Source organism: Equus quagga, chromosome 4 (genome assembly GCF_021613505.1).
Source record: "Equus quagga isolate Etosha38 chromosome 4, UCLA_HA_Equagga_1.0, whole genome shotgun sequence".
Taxonomy (NCBI): Eukaryota; Metazoa; Chordata; class Mammalia; order Perissodactyla; family Equidae; genus Equus; species Equus quagga.
Genome location: NC_060270.1, coordinates 94,997,845 through 95,014,032, shown reverse-complemented (window position 1 = coordinate 95,014,032; position 16,188 = coordinate 94,997,845). Strand labels below are relative to the sequence as shown.

At 33.4% G+C, this 16,188-nt stretch overlaps 1 protein-coding gene across 9 annotated transcripts in view; it reads left to right on the top strand.

Annotated features, from left to right (window-relative positions):
* The window catches only part of PRPF40A (pre-mRNA processing factor 40 homolog A), a 52,899-nt gene that overhangs the window by 28,401 nt on the left and 8,310 nt on the right, over positions 1-16,188 (top strand). For 5 of the 9 annotated variants that reach the window (XM_046658275.1, XM_046658271.1, XM_046658270.1 and 2 more), the window contains 11 exons: positions 2,951-3,061; positions 4,532-4,652; positions 4,879-4,932; positions 6,555-6,579; positions 7,268-7,642; positions 10,069-10,177; positions 10,724-10,788; positions 11,154-11,318; positions 12,174-12,282; positions 13,139-13,289; positions 14,101-14,234. In XM_046658275.1, the coding sequence (XP_046514231.1) occupies positions 2,951-3,061; positions 4,532-4,652; positions 4,879-4,932; positions 6,555-6,579; positions 7,268-7,642; positions 10,069-10,177; positions 10,724-10,788; positions 11,154-11,318; positions 12,174-12,282; positions 13,139-13,289; positions 14,101-14,234 (1,419 nt within the window). The remainder of the gene's footprint in view (positions 1-2,950; positions 3,062-4,531; positions 4,653-4,878; positions 4,933-6,554; positions 6,580-7,267; positions 7,643-10,068; positions 10,178-10,723; positions 10,789-11,153; positions 11,319-12,173; positions 12,283-13,138; positions 13,290-14,100; positions 14,235-16,188) is intronic. The other 4 variants (XM_046658274.1, XM_046658272.1, XM_046658269.1 and 1 more) reach the window with 1 other exon arrangement.

Genomic DNA, 16,188 nt, shown 5'->3' with positions numbered 1-16,188 from the left:
ACTTAGAATTGATGCAAAGCAATTAGCACAGGGTTTAATAGTTAGTAGTTAATCAGGAATTTATCTGTCCTTATTGATAATTAGACTGTCCCTGAATACAGCAAGCATGAAACATTAATTCAGGGTGGGTAAAATGTGATCTTTAGGACAGAGATGACTAATTGTTCTAGTTTTATCATTTATTTCCTGAAACACTATGAGCCAGTTAGCAACCCTCCTAAGTCTTGGTTTTCGTACTTGAAAAATGGTCGTACCTGCTTTGTATTGTTAGTTGTAAGACTCAAATAAAGTAATAGATAGTGAATACTAAATTGCTTACTGTTTACTAAATTGCTTTACTGGTTTGTATACTTCCCTTCTTTCTCCCCATTACTTGGTCAAGTATACATTGCCCCTTCTTTTTTATTCCGTGATCTCATAAGTTTATTTCTGGTGAACTTCCTCTTCCTTGATGCCTTTTAGCAGATGTGACTTGAGAAGTTTAAATGTGATTTTGGAACTTATAGTAGACTTTTCATTAGATAGTGCAGTTCTGAGATGCTACTGAGTTCATTTTTTTAAAAATAAAGAAATAGAAAACTCTTAATGCCATTTAATTTATGATATAAAGCATTACTCATTACATTTAAACCTTCCATATATGTCTCTAATTGCATCACCTTTTGATTAGAATATGTTATAATAAATAGATGAGTGACAGCAAGCTAAATATTTTCCAGAGCTATTTAATTTTGCTTCAGAGAGATTATAGTTGTCATATCCTATACAAGGTGCTAGAAGCAAGTTAAAGAATTTAATACCCTTTGGAATTATCTAACTATCCTGCTACATCATTCAGAAATCTATTGTGTAAATAGTAGTGTCAGATGACTTAATGGATTTCTATGGGAAGGGCCAATCATTTTGTTATCAAACAGCTCAAATTTTATCAAGTGCTTTCTTTGAATTCTAATGGCTATAATTTCTTCACATTAACTCTAATTCTCTTAGAATTTAGGGAAAATAATCATTTTACCTCGTTTTTTGTTAAAGTTACATTGATTTCTGTGCTCCTTAAGTCATCTTTTCTTGTCCTCCATCCCCACGTTTTGCGAATGTTTCTTAATTTAGCTAGTTTTCAATTAGCATATTTATTTTCACCATTAAATAAGTCTGAAATTGGGATGCATCCTATAATCCATAGTGTCTTATGATCTTCGTTCTCCAGGCAGCAGTTATGGCTTAGTTGTGCATAGTGAAACAGCAAAAGTGCCAACATCAGGAGAACGAATGTCAGTAGTTTGGAAGAAAATCCCAGAAATAATGGAACAGCACTCTTATATGAGCTAGGAGTAAAATGATTATGATGAGAGAGAGGAAAAGCAGTGGATCATGTGTTTAGCCCTATTCCCAAAGCAGGAATCAAAAGTATGTCTGCTCTGTTACTCAATAAAGTTGATAAGGAAGAAAGAAAGGTAGGTGAGCTTTAAATAAGTACAGAAGAAAATTAAGAAACAATACCGGTGGTTTTATTTTATGTTTTTTCTTTTAAAGAAATGCTGCATTCCTGACATTGTTGGTGCCACAGAGGATGATATTGTATGGAATATAGTGGACATCAGCAAAATTTTGAGATACAAAAACTGTTCTCAATATGAAGTTTAAAAAATAGCTTAACCATTTCATTTGCCTGTTTTTCTTTATATGTATTCACAAAAGTGATATGTGATAAAACCAATGTCTCAGTAAAAGTAAATCTTTTCAAAAAGTTTAATGTGAAATCTGAGTGGTAAAAAGCATGAGATAGTTTGACAGTGATTTTACTTTTCTAGAGTTATGTACAATAATGTTTTATCTTAGATTTGAAGAAATGGTGGTATAGGTCATGTCTCTAACTCTTTGAAGCACACTTTAGTTTGTTACCATCTGAAAAATCTGGGTCCCAGAACTGAACTTAGTATGTTTGATCTCATCCAGTAATTCATTCATTCATGATTCCTTGTAAAACTGCTTTTTTAAAACCACTTCATTAAGGTATGATTGACATACAAAAGCTGCACCTATTTAATGTGTACAACTGGATGAATTTGGGAATAAGTGTACACCTGTGAAACTATCACCACCATCAAGACCAGAGACATCTGTCACCTTCCGAAGTTTCCTCCCAGCCCTTTTATTATTAATTTTTGTGTGTGTGTGCACGTGCATGTATGTATGCTAATCTTGTAAAACTCTTAACCAACCTTTATCTGAGAGATCATGTCTGTTGATGCTTGAAATTTTACTAGCACATTTTAGTAGGCTCTTAGTAGTTCTTTTGGACCCCAAGAGTGGATTTAATATGCTATATCAAGCAAGTTTCACATAAAACTTTATCTCACCTTTCTTGTGGTGAGGAATTTAGATTCACATTTTGTTCCTATTAAGTTTCACCTTGTTGATTGTTAAACTCTGATTGTCATCCAAAAGCCATCCTTTCTAATTTTGACAGCTGCATCTTTGCCATGTTAATTTAAAGCTTTACCTAACTTGATATAAATACTCTTTGGATTAGAGATGTTGAGCTCATGATTAATCTACCTATACTATATTAGCATCTAATTCATATATTTTCTTTTATCCACAAGGCATAGGTTTTATGTTGATGAAAGTTTGTCTTATGTGCGTAAGTTAGAGACTAGTTATTAAGAGAGCAGTCATATCCTTATAATTCTGAGACTTTATAGAATAGAGAGAAATCCTAAAACTTGAATTGGTCCATGCTGCTTTTGAAGTGTCTTCAGAATTTTCTGTTTTCCAATTACCTTCATAGAATAATGATGAATTATTCTAAATGACTTAAACTGTCAAATGTATGCCCATTTCCGACTTTTAATTTCTTTGTATATTGCTTTGAAACTAATGATACTGATATTCACTGTCAGTGGCACTGTTACATAATTTAAATCTTTTTGTGATTTTTTTTCTTTAGAAGTCAATGTGGACTGAACATAAATCACCTGATGGAAGGACTTACTACTACAATACTGAAACAAAACAGTCTACTTGGGAGAAACCAGATGATCTTAAAACACCTGCTGAGGTAAAAATTTGAGGGCTGGAAATTAGCGATTGTTGAGTAGACTGGGACATATTTTTTTTAGGATTTTATGGGTAATGGACTATCCAAAAAAATTGTACTGCTTATATCTCAGAAAAGGGTGCTACAAAGGCATTCAGAGGAGAAAAGTGTTAATACAGTCACATGAATCAGCAAAAGACAGATAAAACTCATTCTTTTCTATTGACAGACTAATTTTATTTTACTGATTTTTGTCCCTGCTCAGGAACCCTGGCTGGGTGCCATCAATTTAAGAAGGGTGATTTAAAGAATAAATTGGAAGAAAAAAAGGACTATCTCTCTGCTTCCCCTTTATTTTGTAAATTCACATTTCAGATTGTTTCCTTCTTTATAGCAAACCTGGGTGATTTCAAATATTTCCCACTAAGTTTCTAAACATTTCCAATGGGGTTGGGGTAATGGAGATGAATTTAAATTACATGTACAAATACTTCCTTCTCTTCGAGTGGGAAATTGTCTCTTTGGAAAATGCCCCACAAAAAGTATGTATGTTTAATTTTATGTTGCAAATTTTGCCATTCAAAATATCCAGATATACAGGACAGATTGAAGGAGTATACTGAGTAAGCAATGTTGCTTGTGGTTTAATTAGGAAATCTGGAGTCCTAAGTAAGAGTTGATCTGGCATTTCAGACTATACTTAAGATTTTTCTCAGTTGGCAGCATCTTTTTTTCTCTCCTGTTAATTAAGGAATTTGAGGAGGTAAAAGTATTTTCCAGGCCACCACACTAATATGCACAGCAGTACTTGGCAGGGGAGGTTTGTAGATATTATAGTTTTGTGCCTATCCCAGTACTGACATAGTTATTTCAATTAAATATTTGCCCAAGACACTGTCTAGATTTGAGTTTTCAATAGCATTCTCATACCACCCTAACTGATTTTATAGATTAGGTTTTAAATATATCATACTTAATATTGTTTCTTACGTACGGTAATTCACATAGGTTTGTAATAAATTATTTATCAAGAAACTGAAATCTAAGCATGACTAAACCAGATTTTGCTTTTTCATAATTTTTGTTTTTCCTACTTACATTAGTATTTGAGAAGTCTTGTTTTTGAAATATAGATGCTGATTTTTTACTTGTGTTGGAGTATAAATGGCAAGAGCATGTAAGATTTGAAATTCAGAAAGACCTGGTTTTGAGTCTTGCCTCCTCCCCTTATTAGATAGTTACCTTAGACAAATTACTTTCTCTAAGTAACCATATGAATTTGGAACAATTGTACAAATGTCTCAATATTATATTACAGATTAAATAATATATTTAACATCACTTCGTATCTTATAATTGGTAGCTTATATTACCATCATCTCATAAGCTTTAGAATTGTATAGATTGATAATACCTAGTGAAAATGGTGATATGAATGATGAGTGATTCTAATTATATTACTCTTAACTGAAGGTTTTTATTTCCCTTTAGCAACTTTTGTCTAAATGCCCCTGGAAGGAGTACAAATCTGACTCTGGAAAACCTTATTATTATAATTCTCAAACAAAAGAATCTCGCTGGGCCAAACCTAAAGAACTTGAGGATCTTGAAGGTAAAACAGGAAAAAATAATTTTTAATGTTAATTTTTTACATATCTATGTCATTCACATTGAAAGAATTAATCCTTCATAAATAGGGTTGTTCAAACAAACACCTTATTTTTAAAAATTAAATGATTAGAACGTTTTACATGGTGTAACAGTTTTCTTGTTGCTCTAGATCTCAGTTCTATAGATTTTAAATAGATTTTTATTTGATTTGATTCCACTGAAACTAGGATACCAGAATACCATTGTTGCTGGAAGTCTTATTACAAAATCAAACCTGCATGGTGAGCTGCTTTGATAATTCATTTTCTGTCATTATTTAACATTTTTAGAGTATGTCACTAATGTTCACTAACCATGATTGGATAAATCTGCAGTGAGAAATCTCTAATTCAGTGAATTCCTTTCATTTAAGGGTTATATTATAAATGAGCTTATACCTTTTAAAGTTGTACTTTGATTTAAAAAAAAAAAAAAAAACAACATTTACCATTGGGAAATTGAACAAGGACGTCATGTACAATATTTCCAAATAGAGCTGTGAGTGTTGGTGCATACATGGAATATGTGACTTAATCCATTTAGCAGATAGCAGAAAACCTTGAATCCTTATTAGTTTAAATTTTGTCAATATATTGTCAGACTGTACATTGAATGCTGATTTTATTTTAGCACAACATTGCTAAATAGCAAATATTTGTTATGGGAGAATTGAAGTAAACAAAATATCATGCCTCGCTTACAAAGGGAAGATTTTTCAACATCTTCAGCTATTCAGAATACCCTGAAAACGTAGATATACTATTTAATATAAAACCCAGGACTTAAAGTAGCAGTGATTATGAGTTAGAATTGAGAATTTAGTTCTTCTCTCGCTTCTAATAAAATCTGGTGTCATAAACTATATCAGGTTAGAAGCAACAGATTGTAGGAGAATGGGCCTAATAAAGTAGTCTTCAATGTGGAATAACAACTGACAGGAAAGAGAGAAAAAAAATTTCTTAAAAGCCCTGCAGTCTTAAATTTGTTTACCTTTTCCTTTGTCACCTCATTGGCTTATATCATCATTTTCTCCAAAAAATATGTTAATTTATCTTAGTAGTGATGACTCCTTTAAAACATAATATAAGGGTCAGCCATCCCAGACAGATTTTCACAAGTGATTTCCTTTAAAGGGGGATAAGCTTTTAAATTATTTTCATAGAGTTAAGTTTATACCATCACTTACATGGAGCACCTCATTCCCTAATAATGCTGAGTAAATGAAATATTTTTGTTGTCCCTAAGAAAAATTTCCTTTAACTAGAATGAAAACTGAAATAATGAGTCTAAATCATTAAAGCTCAATTTAAATTTCTATGCTAGCATTGGCTAATGATGATATTGTAGATAGGTAGATTCTCAGTTTAGTAAGAAATATCAAGCTCATTTCTGATATAACCCTACTACAAATAGTTGGTGTGCATAAGTATCTATCTACCTCTTAATGCTAGTATATATGTGCTGGAATTTCATAACATGAGTTTGATTCTGTTTTGAATTTAGTATCTTAAAAAAAAGACAAATCGTTTTATCCCTGGAGAAAATACTATTTTATTCCAGAACTATGCAGATACTTTCAGGGAATTTTTGCAGTAGCCCAAGCAGCCTTTGGGAAAGTAGCAGTGTGGGGAGAAACTGTCCTAAAAATTGGTATTATTTAAATTTGTCTTCATTCTTTAATTGCTTCCCTGGAACTTTGGAGCAAGCATTTGCTCAGTAAAAGTGGAGGTTTTTTTTTCTTTTTTAGGATGGTAAATTAAATCTTATTGTATGAAACTTTTCTTTATCTCCTTTAAAGTTTGTTTTCAGTGATTGTGTTTAAAAACTATATAGTATTGTAACTTTTCTTTTTTCTCTTTAATAGCAATGATCAAAGCTGAAGAAAGCAGGTAAGCGGTTTTAGACATCACTATATATTACAGATTTGTAAATGTTACTGTAACACCCTTGTTTTAACTCTGTATAAATAATATTTAACGTTAGACCTGATGGTTTGATGACCTTGGAGGATTTGGGGCAGGAAGGAGGATATTTACTCAAGATATACAAATAATGCTTTACTAGACAGTGATTATTTGAATTTGGACTGTATCCTTTAAGAATTAAGAGGACTTTGTTATAGAAAAGTCCAGAATTTGGTTTGAGTTAATTTGGGCATGGATGAAATATCTATTTATATATATCTTCGTTTACTCAGATTTTCCTTTTAAAAGGTAAAATGGGTGCAATTTAAAGTTCTGACAGAAATTTATGATATAGGTCAAATTTTATGGCATAATACAATCTGATAGGACATTGTGTAAATGAAGACAATTATTGGACTTTTGGAAATGCAGAGTGTTGCATGAGTGCCTGTCATACATTATCACGAATGTTTGCTGAATTAAATCAAAGTAATCCACTTTCATTATGTAGTTTTACTCTTTTGAATGGCTTAGTAGTTTGGCAGCACTGCCTTTTTTGCCTTTTAACAGTTTCTCTTATTCATTTGGTTTTATGGTATTTAAAATCTAGCTTTGTTTGGCTTCTTGATTATTAGTAATGAAATGACCAGTTTTCTCTTTTTTAAATGTATAGTAAGCAAGAAGAGTGCACCACAACTTCAGCAGCCCCAGTTCCTACAACAGAAATTCCAACCACAATGAGCACCATGGCTGCTGCAGAAGCAGCAGCTGCTGTTGTTGCAGCAGCAGCCGCCGCCGCAGCAGCCGCCGCTGCAGCCAATGCCAGTGCTTCCACCTCTGCTTCTAATACTGTTGGTGGAACTGTTCCAGTTGTTCCTGAGCCTGAAGTTACTTCAATTGTTGCTACTGTTGTAGATAATGAAAATACAGTAACAATTTCAACTGAAGAACAAGCACAACTTACTAGTACCCCTGCTGTTCAGGATCCAAGTGTTGAAGTATCCAGCAATACGGGAGAAGAAACATCTAAGCAGGAAACTGTAGCTGAGTAAGTTTAGTATCTTGTCTGCTGCAAATCAGTACCAGATTTCATTAATACAAGAAAGTGCCAGTTTAGTCAGTGGCCATTAAGTGTTTAAAAATTTTTTGAGGGGCCAGCCCCGTGGCCGAGTGGTTAAGTTCACGTGCCTCCGCTGTGGCAGCCCAGGCTTTTACTGGTTTGGATCCTGGGCGCAGACATGGCACCACTCATCAGGCCATGTTGAGGCGGCATCCCACATGCCACAACTAGAAGGACCTGCAACTAAGATATACAACTATGTACCAGGGGGATTTGGGGAGATAAAGCAGAAAAAAAAAAAAAAAAAGATCGGCAATAGTTGTTAGCTCAGGTGCCAATCTTTAAAAAAAAGAAAAATTTTGAGAATCAAAACATAAACCTTTAGATATTGTATCATTTTTGAGACTGAATTTTGTGGGACCTTACTATCAAACTGTTGCAAAACTAATCCACAGAAATTTTACGAAGCAGAGTTCGGACTAGGATGAGGCACAGATTTAAGGGGATACTAAAAACCTTAGTAATCAAGATATATTATGATGCAATATTAAAATCAGTGCAAAAAGTCCATGATTGATAAAATAGCAAAATTTTAAGCAAAGACAGGATTAGTATTACTGATTTTCTGTCTTTTGCCTCAGTCTCAAATGTGGCTCAGCACAGCACTGCAAGGAAGTGCTGTAGTTTGATGTTGAACAAACAGATGGAAAAATCAAGTAGACAAAAATTAAGATAACACTTAGGGTGTAGGAAAACTGTTAGTGAGATTAAATTGGTACAACTTTTTAATAAGGCAAAATAGCTGCATCTGTCACTTTACAGTTAGCATGTACTTGTGTCTCTATGATCTAGTAATATTTCATGTGGCTATGCTTTATACAGCTATAAAAAGTAACCTCGAGCTGTATTTCTTAGACTTTAACAGTGCTAACCATGATGTCAAGATCCAGATATGGTCACTCATACTTCCATCTTCTTACCCCTTTTTGTAAATATTCTTTTGCTTATTTTTCTTATGTATATTCCCAAAGGGGAAATAGCTTTAATTTTTTCTGGTGTTTAGAAGTTTAAAAAAGTTAGTATTTTACTTATATCCTTCTGCCTTTTTTCTATTTATTTAAAATTTGTGCAGACATATTTTAAAAATATAAGAGACATCTTCCACATCGATAGAGATACATACTTCATCATTTTGAGTGATGGCCTATTAATTATTATTTACATATATATAAATTTAAGTGTTCTTTTACTGATAGACATTTAAGCTTTTGGAATAACATTGTTTTAATTACTGTAATACAGATCATTTACAACTGTTAACTTTTGACTAGGCTCTTTACAATATTTTTGACATTTTTAAATAAATTTCCCAAAATAAGGTTACTTCATTCAGAGGGTGTGAATATATTTTTATTTTTTTATGAATATGTACTCCAGCATTCATAATGAGTACTCCAGAATTCTGCTTAGACTTGACTTAGTTTCTTTTGTTTTTGTTTTTTCTGCATTCTTTTCTTTTTATATAGGAAGAAATGTCAGTATTATACAAGTTTTTCATTTCATGAAGACCCACAAACATGTTCAGTTGATAAATCTTGGATATGTTGATTTTTTTTTGTTTGACATCACTGTTTGGCAAACTTTTTTGTAAACTGCCATGAGTAAATACTTTTGGTTTTATGGGTCATAAAGTCTGTTACAGTGACTCACTTCTGCTGTGTAGCACACAGTCAGCCATAAACAATATGTAAACTCATGAGCATGGCCGTGTTCCAGTAAAGCTGTGTGTACAGAAACAGCAGGCTCAATTTGGACCATGGGTTATAGTTTGCCAACCTTGATTTAGATTGATCTCTACATCTTCTTTTTTTTTTTTTTTTTTTGGTGAGGAAGATTGGCCTTGAGCTAACATCTCTTGCCAGTCTTCTTTTTGCTTGAGGAAGATTGTCGTCCAGCCAACATCTGTGCTAGTCCTCCTCCACTCTGTATGTTGGACACCACCACAGTGTGGTTTGATGAGCCACATGTAGGTCCGCACCCAGGATCCAAACCTGCAAACCCCAGGCCACCCAAGCACAGTGCATGAACCCAACCACTATGCCACTGGGCTGGCCCCTCTACATCTTTTTCATATTTATGCACATTTGCCCAAATCCTCGATCATTAAGGCACTAAAAGGAAGGCATTGAATAAGTTTTATAAGCCATTTAAAAGTGTTAAGTTGTGGACTAGTGGAACTAGTGTTTTAGTTTAGTGTTCTATGTTCAGGTAAGTGTGTAGGGTTCATATAGGAGACAGTTTATTCTAAAATTGCCAAATTTTGGCTCAACATCAAACATTTAAATAATAAAGCATTTTTTTAAATGAAGCAAATGTTTACTTAAATTATAAAAAACGTTTAAATTTCTTTCTAGTTTTACTCCCAAAAAAGAAGAGGAGGAAAGCCAACCAGCAAAGAAAACGTACACTTGGAATACAAAGGAGGAGGCAAAGCAAGCATTTAAAGAATTATTGAAAGAAAAGGTATTTATATTGCTGATTTTTATATAACATATAAGTAAATATATACTGTATATAAATATATAATTGTCTAGTAAATTAAGTTACTCTTTAACTCTTTAATGCAATCAGTACCTTGAAGCCTTTATTGAAAATACTAATTTCATAAACTGAAAATGCACTAAATGTCTTTTTTTTTTTTTTTTGAAGAACACTTTCTAAGACTGACTTTGAACACAAAAAAACTGTTGGGTACAAGGTACTACATAGTACATTCCACCTAAGTATTTAAGATTTTTTGTTAATAAAAATTGTTTATCTTTTAATCAGTAGTCTTAAGAAAAAGTATTTGTGCTCTGTTTGAACTGAGTTTAAGTTTCCTTTTTAGTCTATAGGTATATTACACAGATTTGCTTTGCTTCAATAAGAAATTATTTTTTTAGACCTTTTTTCAAACTCCTGCAAAGGGAAGTACTTGATGTTTGCAGTGAGTATTATACTGTGTTTCGTGTTGTATGACTTAACTATATTTTTGCGAAATTTTGATTTTTTTTATTAAATGATTTTCAGCGGGTACCATCCAATGCTTCATGGGAGCAAGCTATGAAAATGATCATTAATGATCCACGCTACAGGTAATACTGTGATTTTTTTTAATTTACTTTTCACTTTGAGCATAGCAAGCCTAGCAAATTCAAAACTGTTAAATAGTATAACTTTTCATTCCCATTGTCTTCTGTTATTTTGAATAATAATAGAGTTGTTTTATGTGTGTGAACCAAAAAAGCCAAAAAGTTTGTGATATAATTTGAGCGCTCTGCTACGGATGAAATTAGAATTATTTTTGAAGTAGAAATTATTTTCTGTAATCATTTATCTTTAATATCTGGCTGAAATTTTCTTAATTTGTGAATGAAGTCAATTGTATTGTTTTTCAAATCACTAACATTTGATCATCCTGCCTTCATTTACTCTTGTATGGTATTTTTCTATTGTTTAGTGCTTTAGCAAAGTTGAGTGAAAAAAAGCAGGCCTTTAATGCTTATAAAGTCCAGACAGAGAAAGAAGAAAAAGAAGAAGCAAGATCAAAATACAAAGAGGCTAAGGAATCCTTTCAGCGTTTTCTTGAAAACCATGAGAAAATGACTTCCACAACCAGATACAAGTAAGATTTTTAGTGGTGCATGGTGTATATTTACCGCACTGTTACTGTGTCAGACTTTGCCAAGTGCAGTAACTAACCCAAAGTAGATGCTTATTAAATAAAACTAAATGATTGTGACTGTAGCAGTTTCATAAGGTACAAGATAAATCAGTATTAAATGTGGAATTTAACTTATAGACTTATTGAGTTATTAATTAGGGACTAGAACAAAAAGGAGAGAGATTTAGTAGTCAAAGCTTGACTACTGTCTAGCTAATATAAGGATTGAAATTTTTGATATTTGTGGAATAGAAAGAGGTATTTTCATTAAGTATAGCATTTTGAAAACTTGGCATTTATATAGCATTCTTCATTTTTAGAGTGCTTTATTATTTAAAATTATGGGTAATTAGTATTAACATTTTTCCAATAAGCTATTAAGTTCATTTTCCCTGTGTGCTTTCTTGATTTTCCTCACTCTTCCAGAAGAGTCTTAGTGAAGGACTCTTCGTTATTTCTTTAAGTTGTCCTATTTTCAGTCTTACCCAAATTTCTGACAACTTTTTGAAGGCTATAATTTAGTTCATGGGCAGTTTCGTAATCTCTGTAGCTACCGTGGGAATAGAGATAGTCTTGACTGCAAAACATTGCTAAGTTGGAATTATCTCCTCTATCTCTTAAGGAGAAATGGAGGCCTAAGCTGTTGTTTTCTTTTTCTTAACTATGCAAAAAGTTTCCTTTATAATACTTAGTTATGAACTTAAGAGTGGAAAAATTGTTCATTTGGTGGTTTTAAATTTAGTATAAAATTAAAATGGCTTCAAATTCACTTTTATTGTATAATATAGAGTAACATTTAATTTTTTTAACAAATAGAAAAGCAGAGCAAATGTTTGGAGAGATGGAAGTCTGGAATGCAATATCGGAACGTGATCGTCTTGAAATCTATGAAGATGTTTTATTCTTTCTTTCAAAAAAAGAAAAGGTATTATTCAGTCGTAGTTATTGGTATTTATAGATAAAACAAGACGTTTCTTCATTCTCATTAGGAGTTACCTTATAACATGTCCATTTCTGTTGGTTAGTTTATCCAGTTTATGTGGCACAGATCTGGTTATTAGAAGTTAGGTTTAAAAGTGGTTAGCTCCTACAGTAAGTATTGATGTGGATATAACAGGTACAGATTTATCCAGCTGTTACTTGAATTATCATTAATTGGCTGTTTTATGCCCACTTTGAAAGATACTTTTTTAGCTAATTAGGTTTAAAAAGTACTCAGTAGTTTTGCTCATATGCATCTATTTATGATTCTTTTACAAAAAGGGCAGTAATGTGTAATTGTTTCCACTAAAATGTACTTGTAGCATAGTGTTTTAAAACACTTCTTTTGCTCATGTCTATTTTATTATGCACTAAGTTGTATATTATCCAGTCTGCAAGAGATTTATAAAAACATTATTAACAAGAATTTTAACATAGCTGCAAGTGGTTGACAACCTTAGCATTTACCCATTGTGTGATTTGTCTCCAGTAACCTTAGTTTTACACCGTGTCTATATAATGCATAGTTATAGGAAGAGAGATTATGGAGGTGGGGGCGTTGGGGAGGGGCTTGGTTTCCAGATTCCAGGTTTAGAGGAGAAGTGAAGAAATTAAAGGTAAGTACCAAACCAAGTAGTTAGGCAAGAGCACTGGAAAGGTAAATAGTGTTGATATTTAAAGTAAATAGGTAACATCTGAAATTTGGTCATCAGTTAGAATGTAAAGAAACCCTCACTAATTGCACTTCAATATTATATTCTCTTTGAACTTCAAAACATGTGTTCATACTTTTGATTTAGGAACAAGCAAAGCAGTTGCGAAAGAGAAATTGGGAAGCCTTAAAAAACATACTTGACAACATGGCTAACGTAACATACTCTACTACTTGGTCTGAAGCCCAGCAGTATCTGATGGATAATCCAACTTTTGCAGAAGATGAGGAACTACAGAGTAAGAATAATGGCTAAATGGGAGAAACAATTTCTAAAAAGCTGTCCAGCAGCAAAGAAATTCTCACTTTTTCTGTGAGATCACTAAGTGAATTTTACAAAATTGTTTGCCCCTTTCTGAAAAAATGTTTTTGTTTGTTTCCAAAAAGAATATTTCTTTTGAATTAAGTTTTCTGATTCAGGACATAATATTTTTCCAAAACTCTAAAGTTCGCCTTATCAGATAATCCTTGAAATATGTTTATCCTAGGTCAAACTTGAAATTGTCCTTTGCCATTTATAGGACTTGGTAAGAACCTAATTAATTACCAGATTTTACTCACACTGTCTTCTTGAGGTAATGGCTTTAGATTTGCAAAAAGCAAAAAATGTTTTAGCATTATCTTACATTAAGCTTCCCCAACTTTGGTCTTTTTCTAACCTACCTAGTTGTTTTTTAAATTATAGCTTTCTTGATTATCCCTCTGAATGCCATGCTGCAGTAGATTTGGGATAGGGCCTAGAATTCTATACTTTGAAAATCTTGAGTAATTCAGATATTGCAGACAAATTTTGTCATAACAATTTTATTTTCATTAATTGTATCATGTGCATGGTCTTTGTTTTATCCTCTTATTCAGGGTATCTTATATTTAATGAGATCTTGTAATTTTCCTTAAATGTTTCTTATTTAGATGATTACAAGTCATATTTGAGTTTAAATACAAGTATTTTGGAGAGGTGAAGTTGAAATTTGTAGGGAGTTAATGTAAATAATTAAACTGCTTTCCTTACTGATATTTGACGTTCTAATTTTCTTTGAAAAAAACTAGACATGGATAAAGAAGATGCATTAATTTGCTTTGAAGAACACATTCGGGCTTTAGAAAAGGAGGAAGAAGAAGAAAAACAGAAGAGTTTGCTGAGAGAAAGGAGACGACAGCGTAAAAATAGAGAATCTTTTCAGGTAATAAGAAAATATCTTTTTTACCTTAATTTTATATTATGGTTAATGAGCTTGAACAAGGATATAAACAATTTTGAGACACCTGATCCCAGATCATTAACTTCTGCTTTGTGGAGAATCTGTACACATTTGACTCAAGTTCTGCAATTAGCTATGAATCCACTCAAGGAGAGCAGCCATTTTAGGCTGGGGGAACATAGAAGGCTGTAGCAGATTTGGTATTTAAGGTGAGCACTGATAGATACGGTGTCACTCGGGAAAGAGGAATAGCATGAGGAAAGACTTAAACTATGTGTGATGAGTCATTAGTACTAGTTGATTTTTTAAGCTCTAGAGAACTGTAGGGAATGCTGTGGCATAGTTTGGGGATGGGCCATAATTCTTAAACATTATACACAAGCGTTGAAATTACCTATTTTCTGTATAGGCTAGTGGCTCATTTTCACCTCCAAGTATTACTTTTATTCTCTGAGTTATGGAGAATATCTTGGAGCAGTGAATTTTTGCATTTTATATTTCACCAGATTGCACATTTCCATAGTAATTATAATAATAGCAGTTAGTGTTAATTGATTGCTTTCCGCTATACATTTTAAATTTATAATCTCTCAATTTCTGTGACAGCCTTGTTAGAGTAGGTACTATTTTTGTTATGTCCGTTTATGTAGATAAGGAAATGGGCTCTCTGAAGAGGTGAAGTGACTTGCCCAAATCACCTACTGAATAGTGGAGCCAGAATTTAAATCTATGCAGTCTTAATTACAGAGGCTCCACCATTAAAAACCGTATTAAGATAAATGCTAAGTTACAGTGGCTTAAATAAGAGTTTTATTTCTTGAAGTAGTAACAGCTGGTTGGTCCAAGGTAGAGCACATTGCCATCCCCTAAGGCACTGGTTCTCAAAACTTAGTGTGCATCAGAATCACTTAGAGAGCTTTTAAAAAACACTCTCTTGGGGCCAGCTGAGTGGCATAGTGGTTAAGTTTGCACCCTCTGCTTCAGTGGCCTGGGGTTCACAGGTTTGGATCCTGGGCACGGACCTAGCACCACTCATCAGGCCACACTGGCGGCATCTCACATAGAATGGAGGAAGATTGGCATAGATGTTAGCAACAATCTTTTTCAAGCAAAAAGAGGAAGATTGGCAATGGATGTTAGCGCCAGGCCAGTCTTCCTCACACACAAAAAAAACAAAACACTCTCCTTACCATGCCAAAGGTCCCTAACCATCTTAAATGCCATAGCCAATAGCGTTATTTCAGTCCTCATTGCATAAAAACTTAACATTTGCTACTCTTGATGGGTCCTTTATCTTACTGGTTTCCCAAACGATCGTTCGGAGGATTCTTAAAACCACATATTGTTGAGCCTCACCTCTAGATTTGATTCAGTAGATCTGGGGTGAGTTCTGAAAATCTGCATTTCTAATAAGAATCAAATTCTGGGGTGGAGCCCAATAATCTGGTTTTTACCTGTCCTTCAAATGATTCTTTGAGGAACCACTGAGATAGAATAACATACCAAAAGTAGAAAAAATGTTGAGAGTCTTGATGAGACTGAAAAAATATGGTTAGGTGTAGCATTTAAGGTGTTTAGTTACTTTTGGCATGGTAGGGGAAGTTAGGGTGACCAAATAGTTTAAAGGTAAATAGAAGGAGACAAAAAGAAAGAAGGAGATGAGGAAAAGAAATATTATTGAATTGGCTCTGAGGCAGTGAGTGGTATTCAACTATCAATTTTGTTTATTGTTGATGGTCATGATTTGCAAGGAAAGGTGCTACTGACATTTGGTTGAGGAGAGGCCAGAGGTGCTGCTAAAAAATCTTACAATGCACAGGACAACTCCCCCCCGCCCCGCCCCCCACTCCCACGCCCCCAATGCACCCCCCACAAAAAAAAGAGTTAAGTGGTCCAAGATGTCATTAGTGCCACGGTTGGGAACCTTTCCTCTAAG